The sequence below is a fragment of the Diorhabda sublineata genome, chromosome 5 (genome assembly GCF_026230105.1).
Source record: "Diorhabda sublineata isolate icDioSubl1.1 chromosome 5, icDioSubl1.1, whole genome shotgun sequence".
In the NCBI taxonomy this organism is placed as follows: Eukaryota; Metazoa; Arthropoda; class Insecta; order Coleoptera; family Chrysomelidae; genus Diorhabda; species Diorhabda sublineata.
Window position 1 is genome coordinate 16113903 of NC_079478.1, and position 18521 is coordinate 16132423.

Sequence of the window (18521 nt, forward strand, 5' to 3'; positions counted from 1 at the left end):
TGTTTCCACGGGGTGATCATCAAGGTATTCCCTTGACTAGGTGCCCGTGGAGTTCTTTTTGATCTCTTTCATGAAGGAGGCCCTTAAAAAATATAGAATTTGTAGACGTGCCGGCTATTGAAGGACGGGTGACCGCCGTTCTGCGATTTATTCCAAAAGAAACATTTTCTGGTAGTTTTAAGAAGCTTTATGAACGTTGTCAGAATGTTATGACCAATGGAGATCACTTCCAATGCTAAAAAAGGTAATATATTTGTGTCTTCTGTTTTGTTCAAGTTTTTAGACACATCTCAGAGTTTTTCCAAGAATTAATTAATTAATGCAAACCTACAAGTATGTGAGGATTTTCTGGTGACGCACATGCTCCACAGAAGTTGCGGAGATATGAGTAGGTAGATGGCTCTTTACTTTTGAAACAAACCTCGTATAACCTGAAATGCTTTATTACTTACAAATAATTATAAAACAATACTTACTGATAAGATGGCATTAAAAAAGGTGAGTCTCTACTGGTATTTATATGGTTATATCTGAATAGTTTTTATATTATATTATTTAAGCAGTAAAAAAATAATGTTACTGATAAAGATTTCTTAGAATGTAAAGCAACATACTAAGGATTTTATAATCAAAGTTATACATTGTTTTGCTAATAATTGTTTGTATATGAGAGAACAAATAAAACAATGGGAAATATTCTATTATATAATTAGAAAGTAACTGCGGTTTAGTTCAAAAAAATGTGAGTAATTAAAATCAAGGAAACGTGAATATTAACATGTAATATATTGAAGATGTAGATATTTCTGGGTAATTATACACTTTCACGGTCACCTGGTTTTTTGGCTCTAGAAAATCGAAAAATGAATGGATTTTAATTATCTTGGTCTTAAAATGTTCCATTTTACGGCGGATTTATAAAAAATAAATTAGTAGAAATAACTGGAATGAGAATTTCTCATAGTTTTACTGTTTTAAATCGTAAAAAAAACGGTTTTGCAAAATAATCCTTTACAAAAAATTATCTCATTATCAGATAAAGTTCTTATATTTTTTTGTATTCTACATAAATTAATAAACAATTTAAAAAAAATATCCAAAAAGAATGAGTTTTTCATTTTTTATAGCTTAAAATGAAATCGATGAAAAACAATCAATTTTCGTGAATAGTTTCGTACTATATTCTTCAATGTTAATAGTTTTTGGAGCATTAAAAATCGAAAAATAAATAAATTTTATAATTTTGGTTAGGTTAGGTTAGGTTATGTTAGGTTAGTTTAGGTTAGGTTAGGTTAGGTTGTTTTGTATCACAGAATATTGTAAGTGCTTCAAATGTATTCAATTCACAATTGTTGCAACTCATTGTCAATATATTTCAATTTATTATTAACAAAATCCCACAACTCACAATTATCCAAAAAAATTAACTTTTTTTAAATTTTTTTTTCAAAATATTCATTTTTTTATGTAAATTGCGAAAAAAAAAATATACGAACTTGATTCCACGACGTCAGAAACAGTTACGAAAGATTATATGTAGAAATTCATTTTTTTTTGCATTTAAAGTCATGAAATTGTAAAAAATATTTATTTTTTTAATTTTCGTATTTTTTTTTATAAATCCGCCGTAAAATGGAACATTTTGAGACCAAGATCATTAAAATCCATCCATTTTTCGATTTTCTAGAGCCAAAAAACCAGGTGACCGCGAATGTGTATAATTACCTATTTCTGTACCCCAGACAACTTTTCTGCAAATTAGTTTTCGGAATATATCAAATATTATAAGTTATTACGTAAAACCACACAAATATAACAAAATAATATTTTGATAAATACCAAAATGGGTCGAAACGTCAGATTTTTACCTGTCTGTTGAATCTCCAAATTTAATTCATCGAAAATATAGTCTGCCGTTCTTCATAAGAGAAAACAACTACCTAATTTCCTAGTTAATCCCTCCACTAATATAAGATTCCATCTCCTTTGAAGAGTGACATTTCTGTCAATATGAACATCCCCAATAGCTCGTGATTGCAAAGAAAGGGTTGTAACCGCTGACTATTTTCGAGGTTCTTGCGTCTCATCAGAGTAACACAACAGTTGTTTTCTCCTTTGAAGAACGGTTAGTAGTAGAAATCATATAATATGATATATTGGATATACCTCGGATAACATCAAAATGAAATCTACATAATTGACGACTACAGTTGATTTCCACCTGACTGGCGATTTGCGGTTGGAAGTGAGGATGCTGCCAAATAGTGTCTGCTGGGGAATGTTTGATTACACGAAGTAATTAGCAGCGCTGGCTGGTGATGTCTTCACTTCAAATGAGATACTCGAACGAGAGTTTGTTACGCCGTTCTGATGAGACGCAAAAACGTCGAAAATAGTCAGCGGTTAGAACTCTCTCCTTGCAATCACGTGTTATTGGGAATGTTCGTATTGACAGAATTGTCGCTTTTCAGAGGAGATGGAATTTAATATTCGTCGAGACATTAGTCAGTGATACAATATTCAGTGATACAAAACAACCTAACCTAACCTAACCTAACCTAAACTAACCTAGTCAGGAAAGTGCGGTTTCTTATTGGAAACGTGACTATGAAACTCCAAAGTGGACTAACTTTTCCGAGCTTTCGAATACAAAACCACCGAAAATCTTAATTAATTATTTCCCAGACAATGAAAAAGTATTCGTAAGCTCGGAAAATATATTAAAGTTAGTCCACTTTGGTGTTTCATTGCCACGTTCCTAATAAGAACCGCTCATAATATAGCTGGCGAAGACTTCGTTACAATTAATATATATATATATATATATATATATATATATATATATATATATATAAATTCTGCCACAATCCCACTATGAAAACTCTTAATTAAAAGATTCCTACTTTTCACTTTTCACCTGGAATAATTTCAGAATTTAATATTTCGAAAATATGTACTGCCTTTCTTCAAATGAGAAAACAACTACTTTCCTGGCTAATACCTCGAGGAATATTCAATCACATCTCCTCTGAACAGGGTGAAGTCAATCGACTTTTAGCATCCCCAATGGGGGAGGGACTATGATGAGACCTAATACAAACTTCTGCTTGAAAGTGCGAGCCATTAGGGATATTAAGATCGACAAAAAAGTCGATCACTATCTTTAGAGGAGATGTAATTCATTAGTCAGGAAAGTAGTTGTTTTCTCCTTTGAAGAACGGCATAATATATTTTCGAAATATTAAATTTCGAAATTATTCCATAGGTGAAAAGTAGAAATCTTCTATTTAAGAGATTTTACAGTGAGATGTTGCAAAATTAAACACCATAGTGTACTAACTCTGATATATTCCGAGCATTCGAAGAAAACTTATGTATTCATCTTCTAGGAATCAATTAGTTTAGAATTGCCATGTTATAGATTTTGAAATATCTTTTAAAAAACATTAGATTCATAATATGCAATATTCAATATTCAAATATTCAAATTGATGCTTGACTGAAATATTTCATAATCTAGCTTTCCAAAACTATCAAAATTAAAAAGATTGAAATAAGTCGAAATGACAATTTTTATCTTTCTTTTAAAAAATTATTAAAAAACCAATTTTTAAATAGAAGAGACGTAAAATCAAGAACATTTAGAAGAATAAGCATATACAAAAGGTCTAAAAAATAAGAAATTAAATGATGTCGTGAATTCTTGTACCGAGTAGGTAGTCATATATTCTTGAATGCATTAATTTTTTCAACGATTACTGTTATATGTACCGCTGTAACTTACCATAAACGTATCTGTATATTCTTCCACTTTTGTATCAATTGTTAAGACCTCCTTATTACCAAAAAAAAAAACTGCTCACTTGTATATAAAACAATAAAGGTAATACTGATCGTGATCGCAACGCATCGCATACCTCGAAAATCGACCAATAATGAAGAAGACCGCATTCCCATGCCTAGAAAGTAGGACGATTACACAGCACCTTGTTAGAGTATGCACTTCTCTCACAAACTGCCATTTTGCATTTTATTTATGTGATTTGAGCAGTTGGTGGTCGAATTATAGATGCTGAATGTTTTCTAATGAAATTATTGTCTAATTTGATAAATTATATATTTATAACGTGACAAATAATGAGTTGAATGTATACTAGAAATTTTTTAAGACTTATACAGTGAGTTTTAGTATGAACACTGTTATTATGGAAAGTATCCATTATTACAACAAAAACCATAGACAACGAAATGCTCTTTATCCGTTAAATATGATATACATATAAATACAGGGCTCAAATCTGACAGATGACAAAGTCTCCGAAATAAAAGACAAAGCAACACGAGTGAAAAATGATAATGATGATGATGAGGCAGAAGACAGACACTGTCTATTAATATCCGACATTCCAAGACAGTCAAGGGGTGAAGGTTTGATGGTGTCCTAGTAATGAACTTAGTTATATATACATATGTATCATTACGCCCCCAGAAGTAAGTACAAAGTGCGCTACGGTATAATTAAAGCAAATGCACCAATCAAGTGGTTAGTAATATTACGGCTAATAGAGACATGAGAATAGGTCCACTGAGAAGGATGTAACTCGGCAGCTGGGGCGACTTGAAGAGGGTATTAGCAATAAGAATAATATTTCAAATATCATTAGTAGACGTGCAACTTAACTGACTTTTGTAAATTTTTGGAATACTCATTTAAACAGCATTTTTTTCTGACTACACTTTTTCTGTAACCTGGAGAACTTTCATGTGCTAAATGGCTGACGACAGGAAATAATAAACCCCAAAAGCTGTTTGGTTCAACTCGCCCTTTTCTGTTCTCATGATTTTCATCTTGAGTTCCAAATTCAATGCTCCACGCGAGAGTAGGAAGATGCGCACGGTGATTTCTACACGAAAGGAAACATCTTGAATACCTGTCTTGCAGAGGAAAATTTTTCCTATATCAGGGTCATTTCTTAAATATACCATATACGGCTGCATTGTCTCGCTGTACTCATCAACAACAAAAAGTCCCAATTTTACAAACAAACCTTTATATACAAACTTATTTACTTGTCATCACTTAATAAAAGCGCGCAGAGGAAAACAGCGTAGACACGGGGTGGAGACTCAGGAACAAGCAAGAGCGCTTGCTGGAAGACGAAGAATATTTCTGTTGAAGATGCCGCAACTCATCTATTGAAAGGATTTTTTCATTAATAAAAAAAAGTATGAACCAGTGAAAAAACACAGTCACGTACCGCAGTTCTAAGTCATTTTAATTACAAAAATAAACATCGACAAATCTTGTACTGACCTTAAAATTAGACCACATATTTTGGAAATGATTTACTCTACTGACACATACAAAACGCATGTACCTCTCTCAGTTCATTTTAAGGATAACTTAAGATCATATTTAATTAAATATTTAAAACAGTTCCTCTTTTTATTCATTAAAGTGCATTTATCTATTCTGAATGTATTTAAGTTCTATTTCTATCAGCGGCAGCGTTACGATCGCAGTTCTGAGCATGAGCTGCAGTTACTATGGAGGGTAGAGGTAAGGAGAACCATCTCTGTGCTACAGAAAGTATCCATCAAATTCTTTACGTTAGGGAGGCGCTACTATCGCATGAGTGTAAATTTTAAATAAAGCGCTAGAAATTTGAGAATAAGGACAGAGAAAGAAAGAAGTGATAATTGACACTTTCTTTCTTACAAATCCACAATAATTAATTATTATCTCACAGTAGTTTATCTAGGCTATATTTACAAAATTATTTTGTACTATGTGAATAGTTTAGATTTTGTATACCAATATTTAATTAACGAACCTAGTCATTTGAAATAATCAATTTCCCAACACTGCATACTTCAGTCTATCTAAAATAACTAAGTTCATATGATATCTTGTCCGACAGGAGCGCCATTCTGGTCAAATTTTGAATTATAATTTACCGTTTACAAGCGGACAGTTTTTAAGCTAAGCCCCCATATGAGATGACCCTCCTTACCTCTACCCTACATAGCAGTTACTCTGACTCAAGCAGAAGATTCAGATTACTGCTACCGACGTGTTCTATGTAACTCTTCTCTACGATGGCATCCTTATTCGAAAATGCCACCGCTTGTAAAATCAAATCTGTGATTCGTTTTCTGAATGCTAAGAAATGAAATTGAAATTATCGGGAAATCTACAAGGTTTATAAACAAAATGCTATGGGAAGATGAGTTAGACAGTTCAATGAAGGACGTGATCAAGTGTATGATAGAGAATGGTGTGGACGTCTTTGGTTACTAACGATCTGGTTTACGCAATTTCAGCAAAACTGTAAATTTAAAATTATTGCTTCTGTTATTGAGTTTACCAAATATCACCATCACTCTTCATGAAATTGTTACAGAAAACAACGAATGAGCACTTCAGGTTTTGACACTAAAGTATCTTACGACATACCAGAAATTAAACGGCTATCAATGGAATGGAGGCATACCAGGTCCCCAATGAAAGTTAAGCATAAGCTTATCTTGACACCTCGAAAACTCATATGCACCGTTTGTTGGAACACAAAAGGCATTTTGCTGATTGATTTTTCTACTACGAGGCCGAATAATATGTTAATTGTGAGACCATTAATCGTCTGATCGTCTTCCGTATAACCCGGACCTCGCTCCTAACGATTTTCATCTCTTCTTATACCTAACATCTTTCATTGGTCGTTAATACTTCAATAATGATGACCATCTGAAAGAACATGTTACCACTTTTGACAACCTTTTATGAAGAAGACATTTAAAACCTTGTGACACGGTAAGACAAGTGCCTACAAAATTTCGTAAAATGAGTTTAACATTTAACAGACTTTTGTACAATAAATATTCTTTCTTTATCTGTACATGTTTTTTTATATACCGAAACTGATCAATTTAAAAATATTTTTGTAGATATTTTTAAAACTCTGATACTCGTAATTACAAAAAAACATTATTTCTAGTCTATATGAGTATGTTGTTTTTAGACCAGGGTTGATAATTATTGAAACCAAAAAAATAATACTAGTATAGAGCCCATTGCAAAAGCAGGAGAATATGTCTGATCTCTGCAAAGGAAAGGGCGTAAGTTTTTAAGGAAAATTGTAGATAATAAGCTTTTGTATCCACACTTTTTTCACATATCCTCAAAAATTTAGGGGAAAAATTCAATTATTTTGACAGAATTTTGTGAAAACGCACCTTTTTATGTCCGATATACACTGTAATTCATTTGATACGAAATATTTATTTCTAAACCTTATTTTGACTTAATATCGAAAAAACAACTTAATTTTCAATTGAAAATTCTCCCCTCTAAATATTAGGTATTTTTCGGCGAGATTTTTGTTCGTTGAAATCTCTACTTCCTGATGGTATATAAAATATTACCATCCCCATTACAATTTACTCAGAAAAGGCAAATAATAAGACAAAAAACTTGCATCAGAAATTTTTTTTATCACTATGTACAATTTATTGAATTTTCCGCTCTAATTACACGAAAAATGTCAGATTTTATGTTATATCGGTAAACATAAGTAATTGTAGCCTAAAATTTTAATAAATATCTAAAAATTGTGCAAAATGATTTAAAGAAAAATTCGGATGCGAATTTTTTTGGTTTTATTTTTTGCCTTTTCAGGGAACGTTTATCAAGGCCATGTTAATATTTTTTATACCATCAGAAAATATATATTTCAACGAACCAAAGCCTCAATGATTTTTTAAAAAAAAACTGATATTTTGGCGGGAGAACTTTCGTTCGAAAATTGGGTAATTTTTCGATATTATGTCAAAATAACGAGAAAAAATAAATATTTCAAATAAAATAAATTGTGTATACGGGACATAAAAAGATGAGTTTTCACAGAATTTTGTGAAAAAAAATTTTTTGTAAAAGGCAAAAATAAAAAACCAATTCCGTTTTTTGAATTTTTTACATAAATTTTGAGGTTATGTGAAAAAAGTGAGAATACAAAAGTTGTAAATCTTCTTATTACCTACAACTTTTTTTTTATAAGACTTGCAGTTTTGCCGGAAATCAAAACCATTTTTTATTCTTAAAAACTCACCTAGTTTCCCTTCCCGATTTCAGATCACCCGTAAATTATTTCACCTCTTATTTTTATTATATTCTCCTTCTTTTACAATAGGTTTCATTCCACTATTACTTTTTTTCACTTTTTACTATTTTGAAAGGCTTCTACCTTATTCAATTTATCAATTTACATACTAAAATATAACGTATACCGTAAACATCAATGTTCAATAAAAAAACCTTTGTAAAAGCCAACTCACTGAGTGGGGTGTCTTTGTATTATTCAATACAAAGATGAAAATCGGTTAACAGTCTTTTACACAACGTTTGTGGGGGTTACTTCAATCATTATTCTTAGTGAATACTATTTTCATATCCTGTTTAATATAGATATCCAAACGCAAATCAAACACTTGTTTCATTGAGGACTTTCGTTTAGAAAACTTAAAATAACAAAACTGAAAACTAAGAAAAAGTCGAACTCAAAACAGCAGATTGTCATCAAGGATACAATCAGTATTCCTTAACATGAATACAGGTCGATGGATGCGGTTTTCTATCTTCGGCGTTGGTAAAGTTGAAATTAAATCCAATTTGGAAACCACAGATATATCCACACACCTAAATTTTTGTCCATTTCTATGGAAGATCGAAATCCCTAAGCTTCCATTTCATTTTCTGGTTATGCAAGAGACATGTATGAATAATCAGCTGCCTTTTCCTGTCGAATTTCATGAGGACATATTTTCCTTTTTCACTCAGTTATGAACCGGTATATAGTTAACGACACGTGGCTCTAAAAACTTTCTGCTATTTAGATAGTTTTCCACAAAGATCTTCCCTTTTCGCCGGCCTAGCGGGAAACTCCAATCGCCTTTGTCTAATGCTTTCTTCCCTGCTGTACTGAAAACTGGCTTTCGTTTAGGGTTGCGACAATGTCTTTTATGAAATTCGTTGCTGAGGGTACCAAATGGCATTTTGAATTCTGTAGAAGACCCTTTTATGTTTATCGGCAACTGCTGTAAAGGCCTATTTAACATCACCATCATTATAGTTCCGATAATATCTGGCCCCTAATGTGCGTTTTTAAGCTCTAGGCATACTTAAAAATACATGGAGATCTATGAAGAATTCTCTAGAGATTATTAGTAATTTGATTTGTTTAAATTTAGATGACATAATAAAACCAAATGTGGAAACACGGGTGAGAGGGAGAAGAGAGAAATACTTTATTGTCAAAAAATTTTTACAGTTTGTAGATAAGTTTGTTAAAACAAAAAACAATTATAAAAATAACTAAATAAAGATACAAATATAATAAAATTTCAATTTACAGAAGATAACTACAATTATTCACAAAATTATAAGTATATAAGTTGTTTATAAGACCATAGCAAAAATTAAACCAGTATGCAACATGCCCAGAATTAAATATTATTATTAGAATTGAAGTAATGTACAGAGTAGAAGGCACTAAATATGCTCCCAAGTTATTGTGGAATGCTGGAAAAGGTGATATCGATTTGATTTCTATTGGCAAGTGATAGTGCATTTTTTTTGCATTGTAAGATAGTGAGCCCTTAACTAATTCTGAACTTGGAGTGGGTAGGTAAAGGTCGTGTTCCGCCTTCCTAAGTGGATAGCCGTGCAACGGCTTCTGAAATTGGAGAATTAGGCAAACGGATTCAAAAATGAGTAAAGAAGGAAGAGTCAGAATTTTTAATCTTTTAAATGAGTATCGGCAGTCAGCACTATTGTTTAAAGATTCGCTCAAATTGAGACGCACCACACGTACCCCAGAAGGTGTGTCATTGAGCACCACTTCTTGTCCAATAATATAATCCACACAAATTTAATTTGATAGAAACATTTCTTCCCACATAAACCAGTTTCTGAAATATTAGTTAAAATAATAGTGTACCATAAATAAATAGATAAAAACTTGGTACTCGCATTTTTGTGACTATACTATCAGCACAAATCTTATGAAACTTATGCGCGTACTTGGAAAGAATCCAATTCTATCGGTTTGTGAAATACCGCCATAAGAAGCTAGACAGTGTTGCCAAGAAATAAACACAGCAGAGCCATCTGTCTGGAAAATATCCTGTTTGATCAATGACACCCCTATATTCAAAGTACATCGGTTTACGGTAACAAAATAAAACTTACTTTGTGGATATACCTTGTATTTAGCAATTAGTGTTAATTTCTTATGACAAAAATTGAAAATTATATTTGACAACTGATTTCATAATTTGGTATATTGATTCCAAACAACTTTTCGCAATAACTTATTATCATATTTGCCACACACTGTACTTCCGAACAAGTTTTTTATTTTGAAAAACTTTCCAGGCTACTTGATTTCCTAGATATTAAATTATGTTAGAAATTAGTTTTTTGTCAAAAAGGGCTAAACCACGAGAAATAAAAATAGAAATCAAGAATTTTTTATTTCTTACAAGGGTCATATCACCTACCCACATTTTATTTGAATATATATTCAAAAAAAATTCACTTTTTTTAAGTAGAGCGTCCTCTACCGGTGAACATATATAAGTTGATAGCACTATAATTATTTTTATAGCGAAATTATTATCCATAAATGATAAACAAAACAGTCCCATTATTTCTTTAATTCTCCATTCAACTTGTAATTCAGCATATAATTATAAAAAAATCATGGATATAATTTTGTAGATTAACTCTTAAACAGTGAAATAAAAGTTTCTAGTAGATATAATTGTTAATAATAAATAAGTATCTCCGCCATCTATATTTTAATCGAAGAAATGAACATCATTCAATTTTCCCGCTCTCGTATATTACCACAACCAGGTGTTTTCAGTTCAAGTTACCTTTGCTGAACAAGATTCTCAGTTCCTCAGTTGTTTCGTGACCTTTCACTAAGAGCACAAGATTTATTATAACAATTGTATAAGAATATGTTCGTAAATTTGACAGCGAGAATTAGTGATTCGAAGTGAAACTTTGGGTGATTTAAATACCTGATTAGATAAGAATTTGCTTAAAAACCGTCATGTAAGTATATTTTTTACCACTTCATAATTCGTATTGTTTAATAATTTCATTGATCTTTTGTTTAACACCTTTTTGTCAATTGGTTGCCATGGAAATAAGGTTGAAAATATTAGTTCTTTGTTATATTTTGTATTATTCAATAGTTTTGATGTTTGATTTAGTTTTATCGTAACTTGTAATACCATTTACGGAACGGTCCGAGCAAGTCGTATTTTTTCTATGTAAATTATTATTAACAAATTGAAGGACAACTTCTTTAGTGTGATGCTATATTATTATTAGCATTATTCATTAATTTTTTAGAGTTTAATATTAAAATACTTGTCTTGAGTTATCATATTTCAGACGTAGTCATCGCTAGTATAAAATTGCATTTTAATAGTACAGGTAAAATAAGATTAAACCCGAAATTGAATTGGGCGCTTCTGATTTTCTAGATTCTGGGAGGTTTTCGGTTACTGAATAAGCCTGGCAACTTTCAACAAAATTACGGGCACGGGTTTTCGAAATTTTGGAAGTCAAAACAATTTCTTTATCACGAATAACTCGAAAACTAAGAAGAATTCGAAAAAACTACCCAGACAAATTTTTTTACAAAAAAGTCTGTAGTCATTTGTTCCTTGGAGCCACTATTTCTGAGTAAATCTCGCTCAACGCTGAAAGTCCGAATATCCGCTCGCGAATTCCCGCCAGTGCGAATTCAAGCCACTTTACGTTCCAGGCGCACATGGAAACTGCGCTAACTCTTGGAAAACTAGTTCGTTTTCAAACAATCAAAATGTATCTTGAACGTTAAGCTTAAGATCTCTATTTTCTACTCGGGTAAGCTAGTATAAAATTGCAAGGAAATTTTCAAACAACTTGCGAGATTAAGAGGTATATTGGCCACATAAGCACTTGAAGTTTGAATGGATAAATTTTATCACTCGCCATATAAACAAGCAAATCCCACGAGAGATTTGTCGTGTTTTTTGAATTGTTTTTTAAATGCTATATATTTACAATTATTTACAAAACAACCTTATCCCCTCCAAAATACTCTCCATTACAAGTAATACATTTGTCCCAGCGGTGCTTCCAATGTTCGAAACATTGTTTGAACTACTCTTTAATGTCTTCAATGTTTTCAAATCGCCGTCCTTTCATGCCCCTTTTCATGCATGGAAATAAGAAAAAGTCGCACGGAGTGAGGTAGGAGAGTAAGGAGCGAGGTCAGGCGAGTAAGGAGTGTAGAGCAGCGGAACCATGTTATTTTTAACCAAAACCTGCTAATAGTGATGGCTGAGTGTGCAGGTGCGTTGTCATGGTGGAAGAACCAGTTACCTGTTTACTGAACCGAGCTCCAAGATATTCCAGAAATTTCAGACAGTTGATCAATTGTCTGTTGACAGTCAACATTTTCATCGATTCGGGCAGTTGACTGACGTCCAGAGAGAGGTTTGTCATCAATCGACATGTCGCCATTTTTAAATCGAGAAAAAACCACTCACACTTGAGTTTTTCCCATAGCATCATCTTTATAAGCAGTTTCATTTTTACCGAGTAGAAAACAAAATTTAACAGCAGCACGTTGTTCACTTAAATTTGCCATCATAAAAAAAACGAAGCAGCAGTGAAACAGCACTAGCAAAAACGGTCGCAAGTGACTAACAGTACGTGGCAGGTAAACGGCCCGCGCGACACTGAGCTGGCGACGAGTTGCGCTAGGCAGGCCTTAGCGGCAGAAATCAGTACTAAAAAAGCTCTGGTTACTTTTGGGTATATAACACACTTGAACTAGTTCTTGGTTTCAAAGAAACTTTTGAAAAACGCTATCATAAACCCTATCTTCGTTCTCGGTTGATTATTATTTCAATATTCACAGACTTCTTAATAGTTTATCTTTCACAAAAATGTGGGTACTCATTTTGTGCTCTACATTTTTGGCCCCGGCACTTTTTTTTCGAATTCTACGTATTTTTAGAGTTATTCACGAATCGAAATATTTTTGAGCGTTCAAACCCATTTTTTAATGGAAATTTGGAAGTCAGGAAGAATTGATACCTTTTTTGTACAGAATGTTGTTCTCCACATTTTTTGTCCCGGCAGCTTATGTTGAAATCCTCATAGTTCTCGAGTTATGCGCAATTCAAAATGTTTTTGAGTACATGAACCCATTTATTTGGGCTAGGAAAAAATGCTTAGAGACCAATCTGTAGAGAATTTAGTGCTGTACATTTTTTGTTCCAGCACTTTTTCTCGAATTCCTCGTAGTTTTCGAGTTATTCGCGACTCAAAATACTTTTGAGTGTATAAATCCATTTTAAGGTAAAAATTTTGAAGCTAGGAACAAATACCTAAAATATTTTGTACCCTACATTTTTTGTTACGGTAGTTTTTTCGAATTCCTCATAGTTTTCGAGTTATTCGCGTTTTAAAATTTTTTGGTGTTTCAAGTCCCAAAGTTTGAAAAATCCATGCTCGTAACTTTGTTAAGAGCTGCAGTTTCCCAAAACTTCCCAGAATCTAAAAAATCAAAATCGCCCAATTTAATTTAATGTTTTAGCTCAAAATTGCCTAATTTGCCTGTACTATAAAGGGTAGAAGCATCTTTATTTCCATACAAAAACTTTTATTGTTATTATTATGATTAACTTTGCGATTGATGAAAATTATTTGTTGAATATACAAATATAATATGATAATTTTATTGAGCAAGTAAACAACAGTAAAAATAAGCAAATACCATAACATGCAATATGAATATCTAGGAACTATATTGACAGAGGATAGTAAGATGAAGATATAAATAACAAAAATGGATATAAATCAACGAGACTATATTACAAACTAAACAAAACCATACAGGGACATTGAGAGAGAAGTGAAAATGAAGATCCACAATAAAACATCTAAGAGGAATAGCGGGAACAATGAAATCATACATACAAGAAGAGTTATGAAAGTAGGAAGTACTACCAAAAGAAGAAGAGGTATACCGAGAAGAAAATGTATAGACCCTGTAAGTGAGATAGGAATTAAGAAAGAAACAACCCAAATTGAACTGACAAAAAGCTTAGCCATGAGGGAAGTGTGTACGAAGTTGGCGTGGCGAGTTTTGTCAGACCTAACCGAAAAGTGTTCTGCAAGGATCTCCTTCATAATGTACATGACAACCCCGACTTTTTGGACAATGTGGTGACCAGTGATAAGAAGTGGATGTTTAGATACGACAGAGAGCAAGCGGAAGAGTACAGAATGGCACAGTTCTTCTTCTCCACGCTTCAAGAAAGCAAGAATCTGCAAATCCAACCACCATTCTCATTTGCTTTTTCAATCAACGGAAAATAAAGTCGACGCTCAAGGGGAAGCATCATAAATCAACGAGACTATATTACAAACTAAACAAGACCATACAGGGACATTGAGAGAGAAGTGAAAATGAAGATCCACAATAAAACATCTAAGAGGAATAGCGGGAACAATGAAATCATACATACAAGAAGAGTTATGAGTTATGAAAGTACTACCAAAAGAAGAAAAGGTATACCGAGAAGAAAATGTATAGACCCTGTAAGTGAGATAGGAATTAAGAAAGAAACAACCCAAATTGAACTGAAAATATTAGTAGGAGACACGACAAAATGGAAATGTTGGCTGAAAGAGCAACCGGAATCGTTTTTCGACTCTTCAAAAGTTTGAAGGAGAAAAGTGGAAGATTTCGATAATATTCAAATATTCTTCAATATCACATTAATTCAAAGTGACGTTTAACTATTTAGATAATTAGATATATACACAAAATTACTCGGAATTTTGGTTTCGAAGACGAAATTTTGAAATAGACAGAAATAAAAAAATTTAACAAACACAGCCAGGGCCAAGCAGAGAAAAACCGAGTAAAAATCTAAAATTTTCTGAAAAGGTACTAATTTCAGAAGTAAATTTTATCATTATTTTAAAAATTTCTGCTTGTCTGCTTTTGTTAACGCTATTACGAGGACAATTTTGTGGTAGAAATACTTCTCAGAAGTTTACCACACTTTCGCTACGGTGATTATATAAAGAAAATTGTTTGCTTTGATGGGTAAATATAGAGAAATAAGTATTTAGAGAGTTAATTATGAATTATTTTTTGCGTTACGTAAATATTATCTTGAAAGCATGCTTTGTTCCTCGAAATGATTTCTAAATAGTTCTCCACTTTTACCAGTAGCCATTTGAACAAAGTTGATGCTGAAGATCTGGGACCGTCATTCACTGTATTTACATTTGGACCTTGTTTAGAATCTTTGAATAAAAGTAGCTGACATATCACAAAATTTTGCAGGAAAACTTATATATAACAAAACTTTTGCAAAGTGGGTTCGCGACTTTTTCCGTCGATATGTCGCAGTAGATGGAACTTAAGTATATCATTCTACTCCAGAATGTACATATGCTCTCAAAACAAAGAAAAATTGTTTTTCCAGCTCATAAGAACATGATCACAGTGTTTTAGAATTGGGAAGGTTAAATATTTTTTGATTGTTTAAAAATAGGGAAAAGAATTTTGCAAATTTTGGGAGTTATGCATGACTATTATTTATTATATAATTAATCCAAACCAACACAATCATTTTAGGTGTTCTTTAAACCGTTCACGAAAACAAATAATTCAAAAATTGAGAAACTGTATTCAAAAACGATGGTTTTTTCATATATTGTCAAACTTTAAATCTTACTCATGGTTTATGTCAACCGATTCCTTGAACTTTTTCGTTTTTTTCTTCGTGTATATACAATTTTCCGCGCTATTTCAACAAAATAAAGAAAAAAATTATTCAGCCCATCATTCAAATATATCTTGAATTATATAAGAAATGACACCAAAATATTGTAACTGTTATTTGTCAGTATCGAGACATCAAGCTCTTCGAGTGATGTACACACACCTAAAGAACTTGAATGTACCCAATGTCACCAACCAACATACTTAGAATAGACGAAAATATACAAAATATAGAAGAAAATATATGTATTCGGTGCCGTTACGACAGTTTGTTCTAATATATTTTTACTAATTGGTTGATACACCAAAACGACTTCTCTTTTTTGATAAACCGGTTACGTTTTGTAGAAGAATTTATTTAATTAGGTTACCCCAATAAACAAACTGCAGACATGTCATTTACTTGATTAAATAAAAACTAATATGGAACATCATATTAAGATGAATTTTGAAACATTCTTCTTTCAATACGTCAGTTAAATGAATCAAATTCGCCTCAAAGTAAAATGAACCCTACATATGTGGTATAGAATAAGTGTTAAATAAAAAAAACACGATATCAAGCCTCAAAAGTATGTAAAAAATAATAATTTTCAATTGGAAATTATAATACTTATTTTAGTTGATTCTTGTGCTTAAAATTAGATTTTTCTATCAAAAAAGAATAAAGACAATAAGAAATACAACCATTTGAGTGAGTATTCGAAAATGATATCTCAAAATTTGAGTTTTGTCCCAAAATTGGGGGTTTACTCATAAACAAACAAGCCATGAAGCAAAGTAAAGAAAATAATGTAATAAAATGAAAAATTTCAATCAAATAATCCATAGTTTTATAATAAATATTATAGAGAATGTCCTACAAATTCGAGAATTGATAAATCGATTAGAGTATTATATATCCTCTCGTTGTATAAAAATATAAATTTGAAATTTTTCAAAATATATAAACAGTATCGGGAATTCCAAATAACGCGTTCTCCTTGTTTTGCTTTTTGAAAATAGACATATACAGGGTGTTCCGGGACTTAATGCAAAAGATTGAGCAGTGAGTAGATGACGAGAAAATAATGTTGTAACATAAAAAAAATTTCTAATACGACCCCCGTCCTATAAAGCTACGAAATCAGAACTTAGATTTAAGTATATTGAATGAAATGAACAAAAAAAACTTCTACACTTCTATCTGATGGCCAGGGGTAGCCCATGCCCAGTGGTACAATGTGTAACTTTTATATACAATCTAAATATAGCAAAAATGAATTTTTCAATCGAACAAAAAGCTACTCTTTGTGTAACTCGATAAAATTGATGGCTTAGGAGATATGTAGATTTTAGGTCGTTGTACAAGGCAAGGAAACCATTCGCCATAAAGAGACATTCTGAAAAAAACTATCATAAATTGTAATTATTTATTAAAAATATTTACCGAATGTATTAAAACGCAATAAAACATTTCTTGGAGAACTAATGTATAAATAAATAAAGATTTGTACTACATACTATCGAAGATAATATTCTCTCAGAAACGAAGGGTCGTATGAGAGAATTTTTGTCACAGCATAATTTTCACGTCATCTACTCACTCAAGAATTTTTTGAATCAACTCCCGGAACTACCAGTATAGATTTATCGAGTCTGGAAAATTTTGAAGGTTAAGGTGTTTTGACTCTCATTTTCAAAGAAATCACTATTTTTGAATTTCTTGATGTGATTCTTTAGCAAAACTATCGTGTTCTTCCAATACAATAACACAAATGGAAAATTTTGATCCAGAATAATCTAGAACTAAAAATGTCTATATACGCATGAAGGGATTAAAATTAGGTAACCTTCGTCTAAATACAAGAAAGTATGATTCTTCTACTTCAAGAGGGATGATAGAGTATTTCAATCGTAATTAAATTTTTTGCTGTTCACTATTTATGTTTCTATTTCTATACACCTGTAGGGATCATTTGTGACTGTGCTTGGCTACAGATAAATGTCCCTTAACTCATTTTTATGCAAAGTTGATGTTAGTTTTCTGTGTTCTCATTTGTTAAAAAATACCAGGGTTTAAAAGTTTTTGAGCGCGCTTTTTGGCTTGCTATGAATCATGTAACGGAAACTTGATCTTCAAGTCTTCAAAACCTCGGATTAATTAAAATTTTGTAAGCTTCTCATTGACAAATAACAACCCTTGTCGATAAGCCTCCTCACGAAGAATTTACTGGAGCAGCGATACTCTATCAAATTTTGTGTAAAGCTTAACGAGGCCTACTGTGATGCTGCCACGGCTAGATCGGGTGTTTTCCAGTGGCTCAAGCTTATCCAAGAAGATAGGGAAAGAGTGTAAGACATCGACCGCTTTAGACGCTCTTCGACCAACAAGACCAAAATGTGTCGCGAGTGAAAAATTTATGTGATCGTAGGATGAGGATCATAATTATTACTGATAAATTGAGACCGTGACAAAAAACTGGAGAATGGTATGGCCACCAAGACGGATAAAGAATGAGAGACAGGTCAAGAAAGACACGAGTAAAAGCTAAGTACCTGGGTACAAGTAATGACTGCTCCGTGGATTACTGTTTACAAATAAGTAATTCCGTACATCGTTTATGAAGGTAGCCTGTAGCCGCGACCTGAGCTTGGAGCTAAGAATGCGGAAGC

At 32.2% G+C, this 18521-nt stretch overlaps 1 protein-coding gene across 2 annotated transcripts in view; it reads left to right on the forward strand.

Moving 5' to 3' along the window:
• The window catches only part of LOC130444015 (uncharacterized), a 102933-nt gene that overhangs the window by 32727 nt on the left and 51685 nt on the right, over positions 1-18521 (forward strand). The window contains exon 1 of one of the 2 annotated variants that reach the window (XM_056778973.1): positions 10905-11116. The exons of the other annotated variant lie outside the window; for it this stretch is intronic. Coding sequence (XP_056634951.1) covers positions 11115-11116 — 2 coding nt within the window. The 5' untranslated portion in view covers positions 10905-11114. Of the gene's footprint in view, positions 1-10904; positions 11117-18521 lie in introns of those variants that run through there. 2 annotated transcript variants of the gene reach the window in all.